We start from the raw sequence: 21,743 nt of genomic DNA on the forward strand, positions 1-21,743 counted from the left end.
CACACACACACTGAAAACTTACAGTGTTAAACTGTGTTTTCTTTTGGTGAAGTTTGGCAGAGATGACTGGAATATTACATGCAATGTCAAGCTTTAACCCACCTGCCAGCCAGGATGACACACATTCAGACAGCTGTGTGTGTGTGTGTGTGTGTGTGTGTGTTGTGTGTGTGTGTGTTTGTGTGTGTGTGTGTGCATGTGCACACGCATGTGCGTGTGTGTCCGAGCGCTGAACCCTCTCACGCTGCAGGAGCATGAGGGCTGGCACACATTGGCTGCCAGCTGCCATGACCTCATTCACAGCACGAGAGACAGAAATAGAGACAGAGAGAGAGACATGAATTATACCGTGACCTCACTTTCTGGTTCATTGACTGACACCAGGTGTGTCATCAGTCTTTTGAACAAAAATGTGTCAACTTTATATTTTAAAGTTTGTGAAAATGTGTTTTTCAACTCGTCGTTGTTGTTGTCTGTACAGCCTCATGCAGGTTCTTATTTGGTCAACTGGCTAACGTTGTCAGTCCTCATTAGTCAACAGTCTAACCGGGTTTAATCCCGTCTGTCTTTTTTTATTTCTGGTTTTTATATATGCTGATGATGTCAGACTGTTGGTGGCTTAGCTCAGATAGAAGCAGATAGATGAGACAGACGGGTTTCATTGACTTCCACGTCTGACAGAGGAACCGACAGGAAGAGTCGACAGCTGTTACTGGAAGAGAGACCTGCGTCAGGGTTTAACGTCCCAACTGCATCTAAATATGGTGTTCAAGATAACAACCATCTGTTTGAGTAAAATAAAAACTTGTTACATATTTATACGTACACATTTGACAACAAAAAGCATAGAAACATCTTTCAAATAAACATTTATTTTAAAGTAATCATGCTAGATGTACATAAACATAAATTATGTTGCTTATAGTTTGTCATTAACTACATCCAAGAAAAGATTTAAACTGAATGAAAGTGAAACTAAAATGAACTTTATAGCTCGATATAGACAGAATCATAAGTGGAAATAAATAAAAGCTAATCTTTGGTGGACTATCTGCACAATAACAAAATATATTTATTTGTATTTATTACCTAATGAGATTGGTGATGTTTATTTGTATGTTTGTGAAGTATTGTAATTTAAACAGTCTGGAATAATTTCCTTAAACTTTCTGGGATAGGTCTTGAACCCGACACATTCTTGTGTAGACTTCACATTCTTTAATTCTAATATTGAAGCATTTGTATAATTCTTTGGGAGCAATTTGGGAGTGGATCTAAATAAAAACCAGGAAGGAGCAGATTTCAAATGTTTTCATTTGGTTGTGATTGTGGATAAAGCTGAAATGGGACCACTGGGCCTTGGCAGAGGTCTGCGCTTTACCGAGTGCCATTTGAATTGGCATTAGCAAATGATTTGAGGATGAGTCAGAGGAAATGTGTGTGTCTTTGCCAGTATGTGTTTATACTTCCTCTTCCTGTTCATTGACTTTTCCAAGTAAAACAAAACCTGTGAGTAAAATGCGTTTTACCAGCACTTTCCATCAGCATAATTCTCTTCCTACGTTCTACTTTTTTCTTTGGGTAAGGGCACGTTTCTGTCGTCTTCTGTCTACTGCCTTCGTCAGACAGTAGTCTGTTGTTAGTGTTTAATAATTAAAAAGAGGTTGATGCTAATAATCCAACATTTCTTTCTCTCTTTGTCCACAGAATGGCTGCTGCTCCATCTCTCTAAGGTCGTTGGTGGCATGAAACCAGATTGCCCACATTCTTTCCTTCATCAGCTCCTTCATCTTCATCTCTGTCCTCTTGGAAACTCTCACCCCATCTCCACCGCATTGATGAGGTAACCTTAAGCTCCAGTCGGCGCAGCATCACCTGCACAACCCCCCCCCCCCACGCTCCCCCCCTCATCCTGTCAACCCTTCCATCACAGCCATGGGACAGAAGATATCAAGTGGCATCAAATCGGTGGACAGTCGCGGGGAAAGCGGCGGCTCTCCGTCCTACCGGCCCTTAACTCACCGCAGGCAGCACCCAGAATTAAGGGATCAAGATTTCTCAAAACCCCCCAGACTTGATCTGCTGTTGGACATGCCGAGCGCTGGACTGGACATCCAGCTTCGTCATGCGTGGAACCCCGACGATCGCTCTCTCAACATCTTCATCAAAGAGGAAGATAAACTGACGTTTCACCGCCACCCGGTCGCTCAGAGTACGGACTGCATCCGGGGGCGAGTCGGATATACGCGGGGTCTCCACGTGTGGAAAATCCACTGGCCTTCCCGGCAGCGTGGCACCCACGCCGTGGTTGGCGTGGCAACCTCGGAAGCTCCTTTGCATTCTGTGGGATACACGGCGTTGGTGGGGTCGGACTCTGAATCCTGGGGTTGGGATCTGGGACGCAACAGACTCTACCACGACAGTAAGAACAGAGCCCAGAGCTCGCTGCCCTCCTACCCCTGCTTCCTGGAGCCGGATGAGTCGTTCAACCTGCCGGACTCTCTGATAGTGATTCTGGACATGGACGAAGGGACACTGAGCTTCATGGTGGACTCGCAGTATCTAGGAGTGGCATTTAGGGGACTAAAGGGCAAAAAGCTGTATCCCATCGTCAGCGCCGTTTGGGGCCATTGTGAGATATCGATAAAATACATCAACGGCTTGGATCGTAAGTATCACACCAACAACATGTTAAATTCACAATCATTTCTTTTGAATGATCACTTGAGAAGCGAGAAATGGGAAACAGGAAGTGGTGACCTGATTAGGAGCTGTAGCAACTCGTCTCGGGCTGCGATGTGACTGTTAGGTAACTCTGTAAAGTCACAACTTGTAAAAGGTGCAACAGTTGCAAGACAGAAAATCCACATATTCTGCAACATCAAAGTGCAGGAACAAGTTCCCTGAAGCTCAGAGGGTAGTTTAACTGCTCATCTAGTGTCATCACTAAAGATGTATTTTCGTTTCTCTTTAGAAAACTCCTCCCTGCTTGTTGCTTCATTTCAAGCTGAATCACAACAACATAAACATCTGCTATTAATTAGTTACTATATCCAACATTTAAGTATTGATGAAAATCTCTTGTAGACATGTTGCCGATGAGATCGTTGTTACCTTGAGGCTGTTTTTGTTCCATGTGAGCTTCCTTCTCCAGATGAACCTGAGAATGCACAAAGAGACGTCTATTTCAGATTCAGTTGCCCAAATGAAGCCTTTGGCATCAACACCACATCACTGATGTTTCAGTAGTTTGTTTTTTTTTTCTTTTCTTTCATGGTCAAAAATGTTTGTCCTGCACTAAATACATCCTGATTGGATGAGCAACAGATATGTTAAATTTGTTGTTGTGTCTTTGCGTTTCCCAGTCTGGATGTGGGTGTTTGTGTGAGTGTTTGACTATGTTCTTCTTCTACTTGACGCCTACTGTGTGTGAGTCTGTGTTTATGTGTGTGTGTGTGTGTGTGTGTGTGCATGTGTGTGTGTGTGAGTGCGCGTGCTTGTGTTACAAGAGATCGCAGCCTAAACAGACCCAACTCTTTGGACAGCTTGATAGAAGAGCTCATAAACACACATCATGGAGACCAAAACACACTTACACACACCTTCCAGGAAGTGAAAGTGTGTTATGGTGTGTGTGTGTGTGTGTGTGTGTGTTATGGTGTGTTAGCTAATGTCACAACAACGTGTGTTTTTATCTGTTAACTGATAAAACTCAAAGGAAACCCATCTCTCAGTGTGTTATGTCTGATTCCTATTTGCTCAACTTCCTTAAATTTCTCAAGTTTTTCTCAAGCACCCTGCCCTGGGGATCGCCATAGCAACAAGAGATTGTTGTCTGCTAGCATAACTACAGCCGGCAAGTTGTGACTACATTTGCTTGTTGTAAGTTGGTGATGTAGTAGCTGTACTCTGGTGAGCTAAGCTAACTGCTAAGCTAACCGCTTACGCTAGGCTGACATAGGAAGCTCCTCCCTGTTGTTTTACCTGCTGAGATGCAGGTATATACAGTATATATAAACAATTGTTCTTGAGGTTGTGCATTGTTTGCAATAAAGAGTTACTATGCCGCTAAGAAATAAATTACACCCCCCAAGAGAGGAAACTCATTAGCTCATTAGCTAACAGCTCAGCGACATGTTTGACGTTACTGTGGTATTGATGGCTGTTCTGTCAATGTCAACAGACCGTTTCAATTTTCTAGAACAGTCAGACCTGTTACCTGCTAGCAATACTAACTGCTGGAGGTGATTGGTAGATTTAGTTTAAGTCAATGCAAACAGTTCGTAGTAAAAGCTGTGATGGTAGTCATAATGCTAATAGTTGTTAGAACTAGTGTATCTGTGGAATCCATAGCGATCAATAGCTAGACTTTCTGCTGAGGGCTGTCTATTATGCTGCTGTTTTCCACTGAATCTTGGGACTTTTGTCCATGAAAAAGTGTCCTTCAAGGCCTCAGGTAATTTAGAGGATCCTTCAAAATATGGTGTCCTTGTCATTCCGCTATGACTCATGATGCCTCAACAATAAGGCAAAGAATTAGTAACTAAGAACGTCTTCTACTCAGACCCGTCATTAAAACACTGCTGTTAGCTTTCACATCCAAACACGTCCGCGGATCCATATCACAGGTTTTGCTGGGGCAACTAGAGCTGGGAGTCATATCTGTGAGGTCAACAGCTCCGGGGAGTCCTCCTCCTCCTCCTCCTCCTCGCAGAGGAGACGAAGCAGCTATGATAACATGTCTGTGTTACGGCTTCGTTCAATATCGGTTTCGAACTGAGTCAGCTAGTCTGCACTGAGGGTTACTGGGAATCCAGCCGTAATTGCTGTCTGCCCATAAGTGTGGGAGTGTGTCTGAATGACACTGCTGGAGTATCATCAGCTCAACAACAGACATTCTACAGTACATAGTTGCGTCTTGCTGCTTTCTGGTAATTGGTTCACGTTGTGTGTAAGTTTAAACCTAATAGGTCTAAATGTCTGAACATATTCAGTGTGTTCACAAGTGTTTGTGTAAATCCTCTTGTTCAGTAATGGCTTCGTCTAACGGTCGTCCCGTGAGAAGAGGCGATTGAAAGGTTCCTGAATTATTGTTGCGATGGGAAACAACGCAACTGTGGGGTATTAAAAAGAGATTTATTGATGCTACATCTCCTCGCCGCAAACTGTTTTTCTCATCACTCCGGCTCAGGCCCCTCTGCACCAGCACTACTTCATCATCACTTCGCTCCACCGTCATATCATCGCTCCCATTCCTGCAGTAACGCAGCACACAACCAACTGCAGCCTCACGGTAGCTTACAGAGCAATCAGCGACTGCTAAGAAGGTGTATTAAACACTCCTACAAAGAATTGCTGAGTGAGCTTCTAGCGCCATTATCCTGTAAATGTAAATTTCTCATCCTGCCAGCGTTCTCAAAGAATTCCCTCCTCTTCCATCTGGAGCAGATCCTTCGCCAGCTAGCGTGTATCTCACTGGTCGTTTGCTTTACATAAATGCGGAAATAATTTATTCGACTCTGTTGAAGCACTCTCTGCTTTTTGCCTGATGTGTGTGTGTCCACGTCCCACACAGCTGTGTGTACTCTCGCATCCTGTCTCTGTGGTCGTATCATGTGTGACATTTTGATTCTCTCCAGTGGAAGTTGCCGTATGTGTGCCACTTCCTGTCTTTCTATGTTTCTTCCTGATCCTGAAGAACACATCCAGCCAAACTCTATTCATTCATTTGATTCTGCTTGCTTGGGTTCTGGGTTGCTTGGGACAGCGGTCTCAGTCCAGTTCTCCAGGAACTACCTCCTCTAACACTTATGGGGGATATCAAGGCGTTCCCAAGGCAGTTTAGGGATGTTCTCCCTGTTGATGTTCTCCCTGGACTCTCCTCTCCAGTACTGAAGCATAGATCTCACCGGAGAGGCTGAGAACTGTGAAAAACTCTGGTCCCTTCTCCCAAAAAGGGGAATCATTACCCCATAATGTGAATCCTGAGCTACCCTGACTTCCACTCTAGGTTGCAAACAGGACGGCCTTACAACATCCAGTGAATCCCATCTGTCTCCTAGGCCGGTCCAGAGAGGAACGTTCTGATGACCACTGTGACCTCACGCCCCGTGGTTTCTGGTTAAAAATGATATGGATGGTGAGGCTGTCGGTCTGTCTCCTTCATTTCCTGTTTGTTGACTCATTTTTTCAGTCTGAGTCCAATCCAGCACTGCAAACAGTCATCCTCAGACTAACCATCATAGAGGATACCCCCCCAATTCTCAGACATTTATAATATCCGAGACAAAGGGATCTGGAACAAACCTTAGATTACAATGGTGTCAGTGCAGCTGTGCTCCACTTGACAAATTTCTCTTAGTCACCTATGTACTGAAAGAATCAAACGTGGACTTCCTCTCCACCTTCTGCTGAAGGATTTCAGAGCCTCTTTCGGCATCAACCTCTGTTCACACAGCCGCTGTAATATGATTCACCTGCTGACAGGACATCATTGTTCTGTCAGAGACTGTTAGGGAAGCCAAGGGAGGAAGAAACAGTTTATAGAACAGCAGAAATACAAGTGAGAACGAGAGATTTGGAGAGAATGGGAGAAAGTAGATTTATATCAGAAAGAAGTGAGTAAAACCTGCATTACAGGAACATCCTGAAGTTGTATCAGGAGAAAAACGGAGACGGAATAATAAGACGGTGAGAGGGAGGTGTGAACAATAAGGACTGGAGGAGCTGCAGGAGTGATGCTGTTGTGTGGGATGAAGGTGGCAACGCGTCGCTGACACCCAGCGGATCAACTTCCAGGCAGCAGCGGAGTTGTTATCTTTTATAAGGGCTGCGTTGCAACACATCCACAAGTCTGCACAACACTGTCGGTGAGTCCAACACCACACACACATGAAGACGTGAACCTGCCAGTCGGGTTTACCTGATCCCCGTCAGGCGGAGTGGACTAGAGCTTCCCTCACTTTGCTCTAGTTGTGAATTATAAATCTTCCTGTTGGAAACAGTGACTCATCTTTCAAGTCAGGACTCAGTGGTTAGAAATCCGTCCCTCTTTGAGTTTCATACTGGTGCCTGTGGGTGTGATATGTAGGTCAGTGGGTTAGCGTGTTGGCTTACTTTAGCTGCTAGCTGCAGGTGTTCTGTACAGTTCCTCCTTTTTTTTTCTGTTTTTTTAAACTTTTTTTTACCCGTTCACATCTAGAACAGCCTTCTGATTAGAACAAACATGCAGTTCATCCTGAAGTAGGTGATTTTTTTTTTCAGCTGATTTCAGTTTGGATCAAAGCTTATTTGCCAAATCTTATCTTTAAAAAAAAAAAAAAAAAAGGTTGTATGAATTGCACTAAAAAAAAGAAGAAGCTCATGACAGGTGCTAATTATGTAAAATCGTTTCATGGTTAATTTACTCCAGCGTCAAAATATACTACAAAAATGGCTAAACTGCTAAGTGAAAATGAGGAGAAAATGGCTTGATGCCAATTTAAATCTTAAAATAAGGTGCTTCCAGGCTAGAAATAAGTAGGCCGTTGAAAAAATAGTAAATAGTTTTTAGAGAAGATCATGAATCTCGTGTTTCCAGATTTATAGAATTTAAATCTTGGTCAATGCGGAACAATTTGCAGAACGTGAAATCCCTGCTGATCGGATGCTTTTGTGTTGTCAGATTTCTGGCGTCACCTTGCTGTTCCTGACAGATTACAAGACTATTGTCCACAATTCAGTGTTATTCATGTATGAAACAACAATATATGAAGGCTCCGGCTCAGATGTGTGAATGCCTCCTTCATCAGCCTCTGCTTTGAGATCTAAACACCCTCGGATCCAGCAGGGAACAGCGGTGTCGTGTCATCATGAAATATTTAACAGCTGAGATGAATAGAGGAGAAGGAAAATAGGCAGAGGGAAAAAAAAGCATGAAAAATACAACAAGACCGAGGAAGAAAAGAATATGAGATGGGAAACAGGTGGCAAACAAAACTAGATAAACAAACAATAAAACAGAAATGCGAACAAGGGATTACAGTGATTTCAAACGCCTTCTGACAGAATGTTGGAGTGAAAAAGGAGGAAGAGTGAAAGAGGTGAAAGAGGAAGATGAGATTACATGACCCGATGAGTGATGGAGGGATGAAGGGTCGCTGGAGGTAGAGGAAGAAACAGGCGCTGAAGGAATGCAGTGGAGGGAAGAGTAGAATAAGGATCTGCATTCTGTTAAAGATACAAACATAATATCCTGGCCGCTCGCATCGCAGCTAATAGAGTTACCCTCCACGCAGCAGCTACAGGCTTACTTGGAATTTATTTTATTTAAGAACTTCAGCTTAAAACTCAATATTTTGTGAGCTGAGTTAAAAATAACTTTCAAACTTCTTACTCCAACCTTATTCTTTTAAATCAGCTGCAAAGAGGTGGATAAAGCAGCTCCAGGCGACCATCGAAGCCCCGGGCCGAACTCTATTGACCGAATGTTGCCCAGCGACGGAGAAAAGTCATGGATCAAATGAACCGTAGGAGCAACCGTGAAGTTTAAATCCAGATTCATTCAAATTGGTTTCCTTTAATAATCCTGGATTCAGTCTTAGATTAACTAAACCAGCTTCCCAAATTGAGTTATGAGTCCCGGTGTGACTCATGGAGGCTGGACGCCGCCGTTTCCTCTGCTTCTATTGTTGGAGCTGTTCTCAGTTATTGATCCCAGCGCAGTGATTGTCTTTCATTGATCCGTTCCGGTCCAAACTAGCACCCGGAGGCCCGAGCCGTGCACACCTGCCTTCTCTACTGAGAGCGAACACAGGTGCTCAACATCCATCTTCCCCAAGAACGAGTAACGAACGACATTTTGATAAACGGTTTGAAAAACCGCCGTTTGAGCTGCAAACACTTAGCAGTATCTTTAAGAGGAACAGCGATCCCAAATGTTGTTGTTTACAGAATGTCAATAAAGTTTTCTGTTTTTTCTTTGCAAACCAGGTCACTTATGTTAGCATTAGCATCCACATGATCAAATTAGCACCCTTTGAGACAAACGTGTACTAAACATGACATTAATCCAACAGCAGAGTTCATTTCAATGGACTTGGAGCCTTTTGTGTGTTGCGTACGTGTGCGTGTGTGTGTGTGTGTGTTTCTCCATTCAAACATCACACACATCAGCTGTTTGCTTACTTCGATCTTCCGCCAGCTATCAAACACACCAGCTTAGCCACCAACTGTTGCGTGAAAATTTTCTTTACCACAAACTTTGAATTGATCGAATTCAAATTTTCAAATTAGGACCAGAAGCTACAAAGAAGCAGCATTGATTGCTTTATATGCTTTTAGCTTTATGTGAACACAATTGAGATAACGCTCCAGCAGCTGAACGGAGGAATGAGGGATGGAGGAGAATAAACTGATTGAGGTCAAGAGGAATAATCTGTGTGGAAGGAGGGAGTCTCATTCCTGACTCACCTCCAGGAAAGATTAGCCCTCATGGTTTTTCTATGAAACACAAATGACATTGTTCATCCAGAGACGCGGAGAGAAAAATGAGACGGACTGAATCGCTGCGGAAGGACAATCGAGTGATTTCACACTTGATTATCTCCACGTTTAAATCCTGCGTTTAGCTGGAGGAAAGGAAATATTTCCCTTTCCTGCTTGGAGTGCATGGAAGGAAACGTGGTGGCTTGTTTTTTGTTTTGTTTTTTTCTTATTGAGGAGTAAGAACACACACACACACACACACACACACGTCTCTGTGTAATGAAGACAGCTCGATTAATCTCTCCTGTCTCCTTGGCCTCGGTTCTTTCTTCAGGAAGTCCTTCCTCTCATCAGGTCTATAATCTGGCGTGCTGTCGTTCCCTCATGGAGTCGCTCGTGTGCCCCCGTCTCTCTGCATTCCCCTGCCTGCTGATCGAAGCTCTCAATCAATGCTGAACCAGTTTTCAGTTAAGTCGATGATTGGCGCTGCTTCTACTGCCACTGTGGGAAGAGAGGGAACTAAAGTCTGAGAGCTAATCTAAATCACGTCCATCTGTCGAAGAGGAGCGGCGCCGTATCCTTGACGACACGGCTCAGCGCTTCCTGTTTGTCAGGTCGATGTGTCTTCAGTCAGGTGGACGGGGTTCCTCTCGTCCTCTGTGACAGTTATCATAACGAGGATATGAGTTTACCTCCATAGCAACCAATGGTGGAAAATACTAAGTGTGTGTTTCCTCTTTCCCAGCTGTTTCCTCTTCCTCTTTTCCATCTACGTATGTCCTAATGCCCCTCTTCAGTTCAATACCTTATCAAGGGGGGTATTTCTCTTTCTTTTTGCCACTGAGCTCATCTCCTGGAGCAGCTGTGAGGGTCTCCTCATCATTGCATTATCATCCTCCGTCTCCAGGACTGTTGATGACACCCTGATTGTAGTTCTGTACAATTGCAATTCATTCAATTCTGTACAAAAATACAATTTAGCACTATACGACGTTGTTTTTTTGACACATACTTTTTTTTTTCCACTGTAAAAAAAAATCGACTCTGGCAGCACAAATCATTTCAGAACACATTTTGACGTTGGATGACTCTTTAAAACGAGGATCAGCTTCACCTTCTTGTCAAACACAGACGTCTAAAGACGAGTTACTTTCACAACTTCACGCCCTGAATTTTACTTTAAATTCGTGAAGTTGGATATTCATTTCTTTTAGGTGTTGTTGGGGGTTTTTTTTGTTTTTTTTATCACCTGGCATCAAACTTTCCTTCTTTTATTTATTTTGCTTGGAGCAAAATAAACGTCTTCAGAGATTTGTTCTGTTTGTCCTTTTCAATTTTTATGGCTTCTTACCTTCAGAAAAGACTTTTGAAAAAGCTTTATGGTGTTCAAAATGCAGTGTGTGTGTGTGTGTGTGTGTGTATGTGTGAGCATCCTGATATCGAGCCTCTACTGTTGTGCAGTAAGGACATCCACTGTGCGCCCGATTGCGACCTTGCAGCGAATCCTAGACAGGTTTTTGTGTCTGTATTTCAGGTTATTTAGCCTCAAGGTTCTAGTGTTGGAAAGTACGTGAGCTGTTTATGAACCTAAAGTAGAGAAGGTGAGCGAGCAAATGAGGCGTATCACACTAATGTCTTTACAGCCTCACATAAAAGGATGGAGTATAATCGGAATCTCAAATCATTCACCCGGAGACTCATTAAATGTTTTACATCAGCAAAGTAATACAGCATGTGATTCAATTCCATTTAAATTAGTTAAAAAGCATTTTTCGGGACTATTTTTTTTAATCAATTTTAATTAACCTTAGCTGGATGTTTCTGCTGCTGCCTGCCTAAGCTACGCTAAGCTACGCTAATCACGCCCTGGAGCTGTGTGTGTGTGTGTGTGTGTGTGTGTGTGTGTGTGTGTGTGTTCTGTTGGAATCGATATCATGGTTCAGCATCAACCGCTTCCTGTTGATGCTGTGTGTGTTCGGCGAGAACGGGTCAAACTTTTGGGGGACCTCTGGTAAACAAATCAGCGAAGCTTTAACTGTTGGGCAACACATAAAACGTTTTGCACTCGGTGTGTGTTGTAACCTCGCAGAGATGCTTGTGGATATAAAGTTGATGCCGTGCAGCTTTTGTAATACCTAACTAGGTATAAAGATTCCATCATGTACTACACCTTGTAAAAGCGACAAGAACATTTGATTCATAATTATAACCAAAATGTACATTTATTATACTTGTGCACACCAGCAGAGAGAAGCCCGCCTTTTAAAACGGCTCTAACAGTTCAGTCTTTGTCAGTTCCTGTTGGATCCTTTGCAGAAGCTGACAAAGAGTATTTTTTGAAGCCTTTTAACACAAAAACTCTTTTCTTTCCGGAGGCCGGCATGCAGCCTTCGATTCCCAGTCAATGCTATTAGAAATAAACCCACTAACCTTGATGAACCGACTGCTGAAGCGTCTGCTGTGGTTTGGTTGCAATGAAACCCAAGGATATGACAACCCCCCCCCCCAACCCCCCAGGGCCCGAAGATGTTTTATAAAGACTTCACGGTTTGAACGAACTGAACCGATTCTTCCAGTGAAGGATTGAAATATTTCTCAATCTGGTTTAGTGCTTTCCGGTCTTCCCTGTCGCCGCCTTGGCGTCCCGGGTTGAGGATGACCTCATTGGTTCCAACGGACTCTGCGTGGCATCATGACTGCCAGCCAGAGACGAGGATTAACTGTCTGTGTCAGCAGAGGAGAGCGCAGCAATTCCCTCAAGCCAATTTGTAATTTGTTTCGGCGTAATGAAATGGGTGGTACACCACACGTCCATAAAAACTCCGTCCGCCGTGACGGCGATTGCCTCATTTTTTTGCAAATTGGAAAGGCGAAAAAAAAGCAATGTAGAAGAATTTATGCAATTTGATAATGTTTTGAAATTATAAATCTGTACAAACACAGAATCAGTATGTTACACTTTGGTCTGCTGGCTGTAGCGTCACAGGAAGTAGATTTAACATCCTCACAAATATCACAGCTCTGACCTCCGAGGCTCGCCGTGATTATTTACTGCTGCTGGATCATCACAGGGTTAATTCAGGCAAGCCTTCTGATTGGACAGGAGGCTAACCTTTGACCCCCATCAGGACAACACAGAGCCATTATTCTGGCATTAAAGTCAGGGCTCTCGTCTTTCTCTCGTCGGCCATCGGATCCATCCTCCTCCTCCTCTTCCTCCTCCTCCTCGTAACTCCGCCTTTTGACCTCTACCTTCACATTCTCCATCTTTAACTCTCTCCTCCCCACATCCGCCTCCAGTCGAGCTCGTAGCTGCTTCTCCCTGCAGCTCCATTCCTCCTCCAGCTTTCGGTACATGTGAAGGGAGAAGTGCCATCCTCCGTTCTCCTGGAGCACCTTCTCTACTTTAGCCAGCAGCGCTCTCACCTGCTCAGGCTCCACTTCCTGACTCCCATCTGACGTTCCTCCTTTGCTCTTCATTCCTGCCTCCTTGATGTTTTTCTTCCATAAAGTTCTTTTGTGTTCCTTCACGTCTCTCTTCACCTCCTGCATTCTTCTCTCTAGCTTTTCTTTAATGGACGCCTTGTTATTGAACACATGGTATCGATGGTGGCACTTCTTCACCATCAGCTGTAAGGCGGGTCCTCCCGATCGGATGTGCTCTTCCACGCTTCCCCTCAGCCGGTCGCCACACGTGAACAAGACCATCGTGTGTCTCCAGACGGTGGAGGTCAGGATCTCCATCCTCCTCTCCAGCGCTCTCCACTCAGGTTGGGTGAAGTCCAGCAGAGGGATCACCAGCAGAACCACGTGAGGTCCTCCTGGTCCACAGAGAGACACGGCTCGCATCAGTTCAGCTTCCTCCTCTGCAGGGACGGACTCCTCAGACGAGCCCCACCCCTGTGCGTCCACCACCCTCAGGCAAAGGCCCGCGCTGATAGTGCTGATGGCCGTGCTAGCCCCGCCTCCTCTGGTCTCAAACGCTTGAGCCCCGCCCAGCAAGGTGTTACCGCTGGAGCTCTTACCCATCCGTCTCGGACCGACCAGCAGAATAGTGAGCTCCCGCAACACTAGGGACAAGGACAAGAAGGACAAGAAGGACAAGAAAGATCTTAAAGTATCTCTGAGTTCACAAATAAAGCGGCATGAAGAAGCCGAAATTGTAATAAATTTGAAATGTAATGGGCCAATAATGCAATAACTGGCCAATCTTGTAATAAATTTGCCCGTTTACATCATATAACGGGTCATAATAAAAGTCCTGAGCCAAAGGTATTAACTTTTGGCTGGTAATGTAATAATTAGGGGTTAGGATTAGGGTTGGGGTTAATATTAGGGTTAAAGGGTAGAGGTAGGGGTTAGGATTAAGTTTATGGTTAGGGTTATGATTAAGTGTTAGGGTTAGGATTTGGGGTTAGAATTAGGGTTAGGGTTATGAGTTAGGGTTATTAATAAATGTATTACTTTATCAGTTCGGTGCTTTTATTATGAGCTATTATATTATGAAAACGAGCAAATTTATTACGTCGTCAGCTGTCACTAAATTATCAGCTGCTATTACGTTATTGGGTGTTATTACGGTAGTGGCTTTAACGTGGCATTCCGCTATTGAGAAAACTCTCAGCAAAGATTGACTTCAGGTTAAAACTTACCCCCATTTCCTGCTGGGTTGCAGCTTCCCATCGTCTGTCTGGTAGAGAATTCCTAGAGGCTGCAGATGAAATATCCCTCCACTATGATCGGGTTTACAACATGTCTTCGCTTTGTCCTTTACCTGTCCTTTACCTGTCCTTTACCTGTCCTTTACCTGTCCTTTACCTGTCCTTTACCTGTCCTTTTACCTGTCCTTTACCTGTCCTTTACCTGTCCTTTTACCTGTCCTTTACCTGTCCTTTACCTGTCCTTTACCTGTCCTTTACCTGTCCTTTACCTGTCCTTTTACCTGTCCTTTACCTGTCCTTTACCTGTCCTTTTACCTGTCCTTTACCTGTCCTTTACCTGTCCTTTTACCTGTCCTTTACCTGTCCTCGCTTCACTATGTGGTGACTGAACACCTGAGACGTCCTCTCACCAACACGATGACAAAAGCCCCTCCTACGTTTTATTCAGGACTTAATGTCCTTTAGAATAAAACTTTTATGATACCAGATAAACTCTTTATTCGTTTTCTGAAATCTTCTAGGAAACTTTTATTGTTACACAACAACGTAAATTTTTTTTAATCAGTCTGTTAGTGTTTAACCAGCGTTTTCTGATGAGCAGCAGCGAGATAAATATAAATAAAGGAGTAAGTATGCATCAAATGAATACGACGTGCTTATAAAGTGTCATAAAGGTTCACCTTTGTGTGAATTTTAAACCATAACTCAGGACAGTTTGTTCTTGGCGTGTTGACTTCCTGGTAGAGTCGTGTTGCTGATTCACTTTCTCCTTTAGTGTTTGACGGTGGAGCTTTTCTGTCTCCAGCTTTAATCTGATCATGTGCACCTCATAGATTGGACCCACTCTGAGTGTGTGTTTGTGCATGTGCCGTGTGTCATGTGTGTGTTGTCTGTGTGTGTGTTTGCAGCCATTAACAGTAATAGTACACTGCTGTAACAGCTCTTTAAATAAAGCTGTATTCCCGCAGTTAATGTGAGGTAATACTATAATTTCCTTGCGTCTCTCCATCAGCCTGTTTCTGACATGACTCAGATTGACTTCCAGCCAGCAGGTATGAACCCGTTGTGTTTCGCTCTACGCTGTAATTAAGGTGGAAGTGGAGACGGACCATTAGTGATGATGACACATAATGCAGGACTCCATTCTAGTGTAAAGCAGAGGTTTGTCAGGTGTTCCTGTAAATCTGATGCTTTCTAATCTAAAGGATGATTACAGTCCATTTTCTTTGTGTGTGTGTGTGTGTGTGTGTGTGTGTGTGTGTGTGTGTGTGTGTGTGTGTGTGTGTGTGTGTGTGTGTGTGTGTGTGTGTGTGTGTGTGTGTTGTGTGTGTGTGTGTCTGCTCTGATGATCGACACACACTCTGACCTCACAGGTATTTCCAGGTAAAGGATCAGCCAGGTATTTACCTGTCTGCCTCTAATTGGTTGGTGATGAGAGCTCACCCTTGCTTTACATACTATACACGTGTGTGCGTGTGTGTGTGTGTGTGTGTGTTTGTATGTGTGTATGTGTGTGTGTGTGTGTGTGTGTGTGTGTGTGTGTGTGTGTGTGTGTGTGTGTGTGTGTGTGAACAGAACATCAGTTCAGTAACAGCTCATGAGATCAGAGAGGCTGCAGAAACCAAAACAAGAAGCTGAAAGCTGCTAAAATGTTCGGTGATATTTCTCAGGTTTCATTTTTCACATTTTTTTCCCGCTGATTTTCCATTTTGACTGCTTGCATGTCAGATTGTGAATGAGTTACCAAAGACTGGATGTTTATCAGTAGTATCGTCTCCCATGTCTGACAAACTGCACGTCTTGCAGGAATATTAATGGATGCCGTGTTTCGTAAATGATAGCCACACACACACACACACACACACACACACATTCATCTCATGCTGACATCATAATGAACGAGATCTGCTCCATGCAGTTTGTAACCATCAAACATAACAGAGTCAGACAGATTCTCTCTCTCTCAATCTCTTCTCATCTTTCCTTCATCTCCTTTCCTCGCCTCTCCTCTTCATCCCCTACTCCCTTTAGTTTCCTACCTTTGCTCCACGTTCTTCCTCCTCCTGTTTCTGTTATTACTTTCCCCTGAGGAGACGGCAAACAGTGGATTTACAGTAATACAGGATGATAAAGCGAGAGCGGGGCTTTAAAAAGAAACACTGGCATGGCTTGTATTACCGCCGACTCGGCTCCACCAGCCAGCTCTGCCCACAGCGTTCGTCTTTCTGTGTGACACTAATATATATCTGGTAAGAAATGACTCACAAGATCTGGACACAAGATTTAAGCACTGGAGTTAGTTTGTACCAAATATCTCAAGATGGACTTTTTGCTCAGGGAGGACTTCAAGAGAGGATTCAAGATTTTTTCACACTCTGGTCTCCTAAATCTTGTGTGGGACGGTTTTAGCCTGATGTTTGTAACCATTAGTCCTCCCACTCTCTGCTGCATCCTTTTTTTAGTGCAACAGAGTCCCTCTGTGTTTCTGCACAACACTCTGCTTCCAATATCTGTTCGTTGTCTCTTATGGATTCACGAACACAACATTGTTCCATTCAGGAGATGCATAGCTGATAATTAGCATCAGGGCATCAGAAGATGCTGTGTAAACTGTACGTCATGTTGTGTTTGTGGGTTCGATTTCCTATATTTGTCACCTTGCTCGTGTCTTTCAGTCTGTTTTTCTACCCGTCATCACGTCTGATCGGATTTTCCTCTGTGTAAATGTTTGTCGAGGTTTATTTCTTTAACAGGAAATTCGCCAGAGGTCACATCCTACTTCTGCTTCTGGGTTGTGTGTTTGTTAAATTCGCTGCTGCTGTTGTGTGCGAAACCTTGTAATTACAGTTTTATCCATTTCATATTTATCGACTATAATTAAAAGATTAAAGGATTATATGTTCCTCTAAAGTTCTTCAACCTCTTTGGGCTTAGAAGCGTTTACGAAAATCAAGTGGATAGTGATGAAACTGCTTTGTCATAAAGAGAAACACCCGTCTGTTTCTTGCCGTCTGTTGACATTTGAAACATAGAAGAGCTTCCACCCGACAGAGATCTCGTCTAGACTGTACAGAGATTACAGAGAAGACTGATGCAGGGATGAAGAGAGACCACGTCTTTCTTTGCTGATGACACTCCGCAGTAGGAGGAGAAGTTTATCGTTACAGAGGAGGGAGGAAGACTTTCTAATAAACACAACTGACCCATGAATGAGAGAAAGCTGATGTTATGTAGAGACCTTGCTTAAAACACAACCGTCACATAACTGAGCAGGTGAATAATCATAAGAACAGAGTATTACTAAGAGCAGCTAAGCTAACTAATGCAAAAAATACAAAAATTTGTTGAAAAATGGGTGAAAAGATCTGCGTTCACTGGTTCTACAACACACGTGTAGCGCGATGTGTTAACGTCACGCTACACGTGTGTGTGTATGTGTGTGTGTGATGTGCTAACATCACGCTGCCGTCTCCTCAGTGACGGAGTTGATCTGAGGTCACATCACAGTTATCCTTCTGATAATCTTTCTAACCGCCGCCGCAGCTTCTTTCCTCCTGACGCTCTGAATGTGTAATGAAGCAGAGGCTGGATGACCTGCTGCTTCGTCAGGTCATCCAGCCTCTGTCCTCAGGAGCTCGTCTCATTGGTGGAGAAGACATGACAGGGAATTGACTTCCTGTTGATGCACCTTTCATTGTAGTCGAAGTTATTAACCCCAGATAATCAGCTGTATGGTACATGATTAGAGTCCGATAGATGTATCTAAGTCATCAGGTGTCCTATAGATGTTATAGATGGTTTATAAATGGTTTATAAATGTAAAGTCACTAGTAGGATCAGCATGAAGGCGTCAATATGTTTGCTTCGTGGAAAGGGCCTTTATTGTTTGTTTTTCCGTTTCCGTGGTTACAAGTTGAACTTAGGCTCATTCTGTGAGTGGATCTGGTCTCAGACGTGGGTTTCTGCACCACGAGTCCAAAACAGTTGGTTTTGTTTCATGAAACTTTGTGTTCATTTCTGTCAGTGGAGGAATTTTTATTGAAGAGAGAGAGAGGAAACAAACGAACAGCTGGAGCAGATTTTACATCCAACTATGTTCTCATTAACAAGAGGGAAGGTTCCAGCCAATCGGAAGCGGGCGTCAGTAAACACTTCCTGTCTCACTGATCATCAGCAGGTTGGCAGTGACGGATTAGCATCAGTGTGTTATATATAGAGCTGGTAATGAGCAGCTGCTCTCGCGTTCACAAGCCTTTACACGTCTATGTCCGACAAAAACAACAACAACAACAACAACAACAATCAGAATAAGAATGAACAATAATCCAGAGATTCTGATCAGACAAACAAACCAACACGCACACGCACACGCACACACACACACACACACACACACACACACACACACACACACACACACACACACACACACACACACACACAACCACATCAAACTGAAGGTACTAACAGGAACAGAGGTTCATTCATGAATCACTCGTCTACGGCTGACGGTGACGCTGATGCCCCTCGGCCGCCGTCCAACGGCGTTTGACTCCTGGACCGATGATGAGCTCTGATGACGGAGTCACACAGATGGAAGTGGAAACCAGCAGCGGGCACCTGTCACTGTGACACACACACACATACACACACACACACACACACACACACACACACACGCAGCGGTGCAGCTGTTAGCGGAGGACATTCAGCGTTACAGCAGGTGATGGCAGGGCATTGTCTTTTTATGAAGCAGCAGCCTGACTTCCTGCTGGTTTAACTCACGACCCTCCATAATAAAAGCATTCACACCCTTACAGTCCAGTCGTTATTGACTGTAACCAATGGAGTCAGCTGAACGGAGCTCACACTATTTTACACCAGTTCCTCAAACTGTTAAAAGACTGTAGTTTTATTTATTTATTTTTTAACATAAGAAGAAAGAGCAGTGATATAAAAAGCAAAGCCAAGGCTGAGTGTTTCCTCCAAACGGTCTCTTCTCCCCACAGGATAGTTGCACACCTGCAGGAATATTCCGTCACCATGACAACATCCAGCTGCAACCTGGATCCCTCCCTAACTTTTTTCCCCCGCAGGAGTAGCAGCCGTTTCTTCCCGAGGTGTTCTGATAAAACTTAAATCTGTTCATAGTGTTGGAGGTGAAGGTGTTGAAACTTTTCTCTCTTTGTGTTTCCTCTCAGCCGAGCCTCTTCCCCTGATGGACCTGTGTCGGCGTGCAGCCCGGGTGGCGTTGGGCCGGGGGCGTCTCCAAGAGATCGAGAGCCTCCCTCTGCCCCAATCCCTGAAGAATTACCTCCAGTACCAGTGACGACAACCAGCAGAGCCTCACTGAACTGAACGAACGGACCCAAAGCAGACCACCAGAACGTCTGACGGATGGACGGAGATATTTATCTACGTATGCAAAGATGGGGGGGATGAAGGATGGAGCGTCCACATCGAGGGCGTCGCAGCTCCCGGGACAGGATGGAGAGGAAGAAGGTGGAGGAACTGATGGAGGGAATCCAGGCGTGAGAGGGACGGGACGGCACCAGCTTCTCCTGGATCTCCAGCTGCTTTTTCATTTGTGTTTGACTTGAATTAAATTATAGATGACAGTATCGGCGTCCACATCCGGAGAGGAACCCCCTGTCCTCTGACGGCGCAGGTGTGGCAAAGGGGCGACACTGCCACCTAGTGATGAGAAGAGCACACTAACCCAATCCCCGAGGCCTTTTCAGACGCAGTCGGTGACGATATCATGATGTTGGAGACCGCAGTGTGTATTTATGGTCAGTGCTGGTGCTGGCGGGAGCCCGCAGAGCCCAGATGTCCAAAAGGATTTTAGCACTAATGTTTTTATCCGATGGGAATGGCGTGGGTTGGGTGGGGGGGAGACCTAAAGCTCAAGAAATGCTCAGAATAGATAACATGGCTGCAGGGAGTGTACGCAAAGTTCAGGAAGGGATGGCGGCACGCAGAGCTCGTTTCCTGTCTTCATGGTGACGCGTGATGAGAGCTGAGCCCCCATCAGACATGGAGCGTTGGTTTCACGTCATCTGTCAGTCAGAACGGAATGGAAATGTCTGAAACGGCTGCAGTCGCACAGAAATGAATGTTTTTTCACAAACTTTTCCACACTTAGCAATCGGGAATATTGAAACATAAAACTTTATGTGCAAATTTCCTTTTTATTGGGGTTTTTCAAGCTGCAATTAGCAGAGGATGGAGTATCTCTCTTTAGTGAAATGCAGCTGTGGTGGATGAGCCACCTCATTTTATTTTAGATGCACCCACTGGAATTCTTATTCCTTTTTGCTGTTCACCTGATTGACAGAATTAAATGAACGAAAGTTTTAACCTTTTCAAAAAGTTGTGTTCCCAGGACTCTAATTATAATAATAATAATTGGAACATAAGAATTCACGTCGTTAATCTGTTAGCTTTGTGCTGCTGCAGCCTTCATATGGATTGTATGTAACAAAGGCTTGGTCCGCGTTATGGAAATGTCACTTTAACACAAGCTGCATGTCTGAAGGGGGCTCGATCCAACAGGACGAACTCTGGAAACCCAATCAGGTGTGATGATGTCATTAACAGCCAAAGTGTCTCACATGAGGAGGAGGGAGTGGGCGTGTCTGTAGGTCGCATCCCGTCGTAGCCGGTGCTAACATGAAGAGTCTGACCTGCTGTTGTAGCGTGCTGCTGTAGCTACTGGTACCAGAATGTGTGTGTGTGTGTCTGTGTGTATGTGTGTGTGTGTGTGTGTCTGCGTGCTGCACAACTAATGACCAACAAACAGGACGACAGGGACTGGAGCTAAAGGAAAAACATCACTGCTACTGCAGAACCTAACACACACACACACACACACACACACACACACACACACACACACACACACACACACACACACACACACACACTGTAGACCATTCATGTTTTCTTTCCTAAAAAAGCTTGAGTCACTTTTTTTTTACTTCTGAGTTTCTATTTTACATAATTTTATGATTATTGTGTGTGGAGTTTGATTCTGATGGTGATGATGATGATGGTGATGATGATGATGATGACGACGAGGATGATTTATCATGAGGTTTGTGTTTTACTGATCATTGATTGTTATATTCAGGTTATTACAGAGATGCTGGCGATGAAGGATGAGATGCTGCTTTCATTATTATTATTATCATTATTATTGGATTATTATTACTTTATTATTATTATGATTATTATTACTTTATTTTATTTGCCATAATGGTGTTCTTACCTCCTGTGTTCATCAGATGAGATGGGGAGAAAAGAACCATAAGCGAAGTGGTTGAATGTACGGACAGACGATGTAGTCGAGGTGTCAACAGATATGAAATGTGAATAAAAGCCAAGTGAATTTGAAAAATGTCTCCGATAAATTCCTTTGTTTCTTTTCTATCACGCTTCTGTTGATTCTCAGAGATGTTAAGTTACAAATCTGAAAAGAAAGAAACCTTCGTGATGAATGTTTAGTTTTCCCATTTTGTTACTTGCACCTGAATGAAACCAAGATAGTTTGACCCTCCTAACATTCAGAATCTAAAACATGATCCAAACCAAAATGTTGCCATGGAAATGCATAAA

The 21,743-nt window shown here is 43.9% G+C and overlaps 2 protein-coding genes across 6 annotated transcripts in view; one reads left to right on the forward strand and one right to left on the reverse strand.

Moving 5' to 3' along the window:
• LOC137612326 (SPRY domain-containing SOCS box protein 4-like) overlaps nucleotides 1–21,506 on the forward strand; it is a 44,984-nt gene extending 23,478 nt beyond the window's left edge. For 4 of the 5 annotated variants that reach the window (XM_068340806.1, XM_068340804.1, XM_068340805.1 and 1 more), the window contains 2 exons: nucleotides 1,708–2,668; nucleotides 19,328–21,506. In XM_068340806.1, the coding sequence (XP_068196907.1) occupies nucleotides 1,936–2,668; nucleotides 19,328–19,455 (861 nt within the window). In that variant the 5' untranslated portion in view covers nucleotides 1,708–1,935 and the 3' untranslated portion in view covers nucleotides 19,456–21,506. The remainder of the gene's footprint in view (nucleotides 1–1,707; nucleotides 2,669–19,327) is intronic. The other variant, XM_068340803.1, reaches the window with a different exon arrangement.
• On the reverse strand, nucleotides 12,057–15,367 carry LOC137612595 (GTPase IMAP family member 4-like). Its single transcript, XM_068341204.1, has one exon. It carries the CDS (start codon nucleotides 13,492–13,494, stop codon nucleotides 12,544–12,546), a length of 951 nt encoding a protein of 316 aa, XP_068197305.1. The 5' UTR covers nucleotides 13,495–15,367; the 3' UTR covers nucleotides 12,057–12,543.
• Nucleotides 21,507–21,743: the final 237 nt, after the last annotated feature.

This window comes from Antennarius striatus, chromosome 18 (assembly GCF_040054535.1).
Source record: "Antennarius striatus isolate MH-2024 chromosome 18, ASM4005453v1, whole genome shotgun sequence".
In the NCBI taxonomy this organism is placed as follows: domain Eukaryota; kingdom Metazoa; phylum Chordata; class Actinopteri; order Lophiiformes; family Antennariidae; genus Antennarius; species Antennarius striatus.

Coding starts and splice junctions, on each gene's coding strand:
- LOC137612595 (XM_068341204.1), bottom strand. CDS start 13,494: ATGGGTAAGAGCTCCAGCGGTAACACCTTGCTGGGCGGGGCTCAAGCG.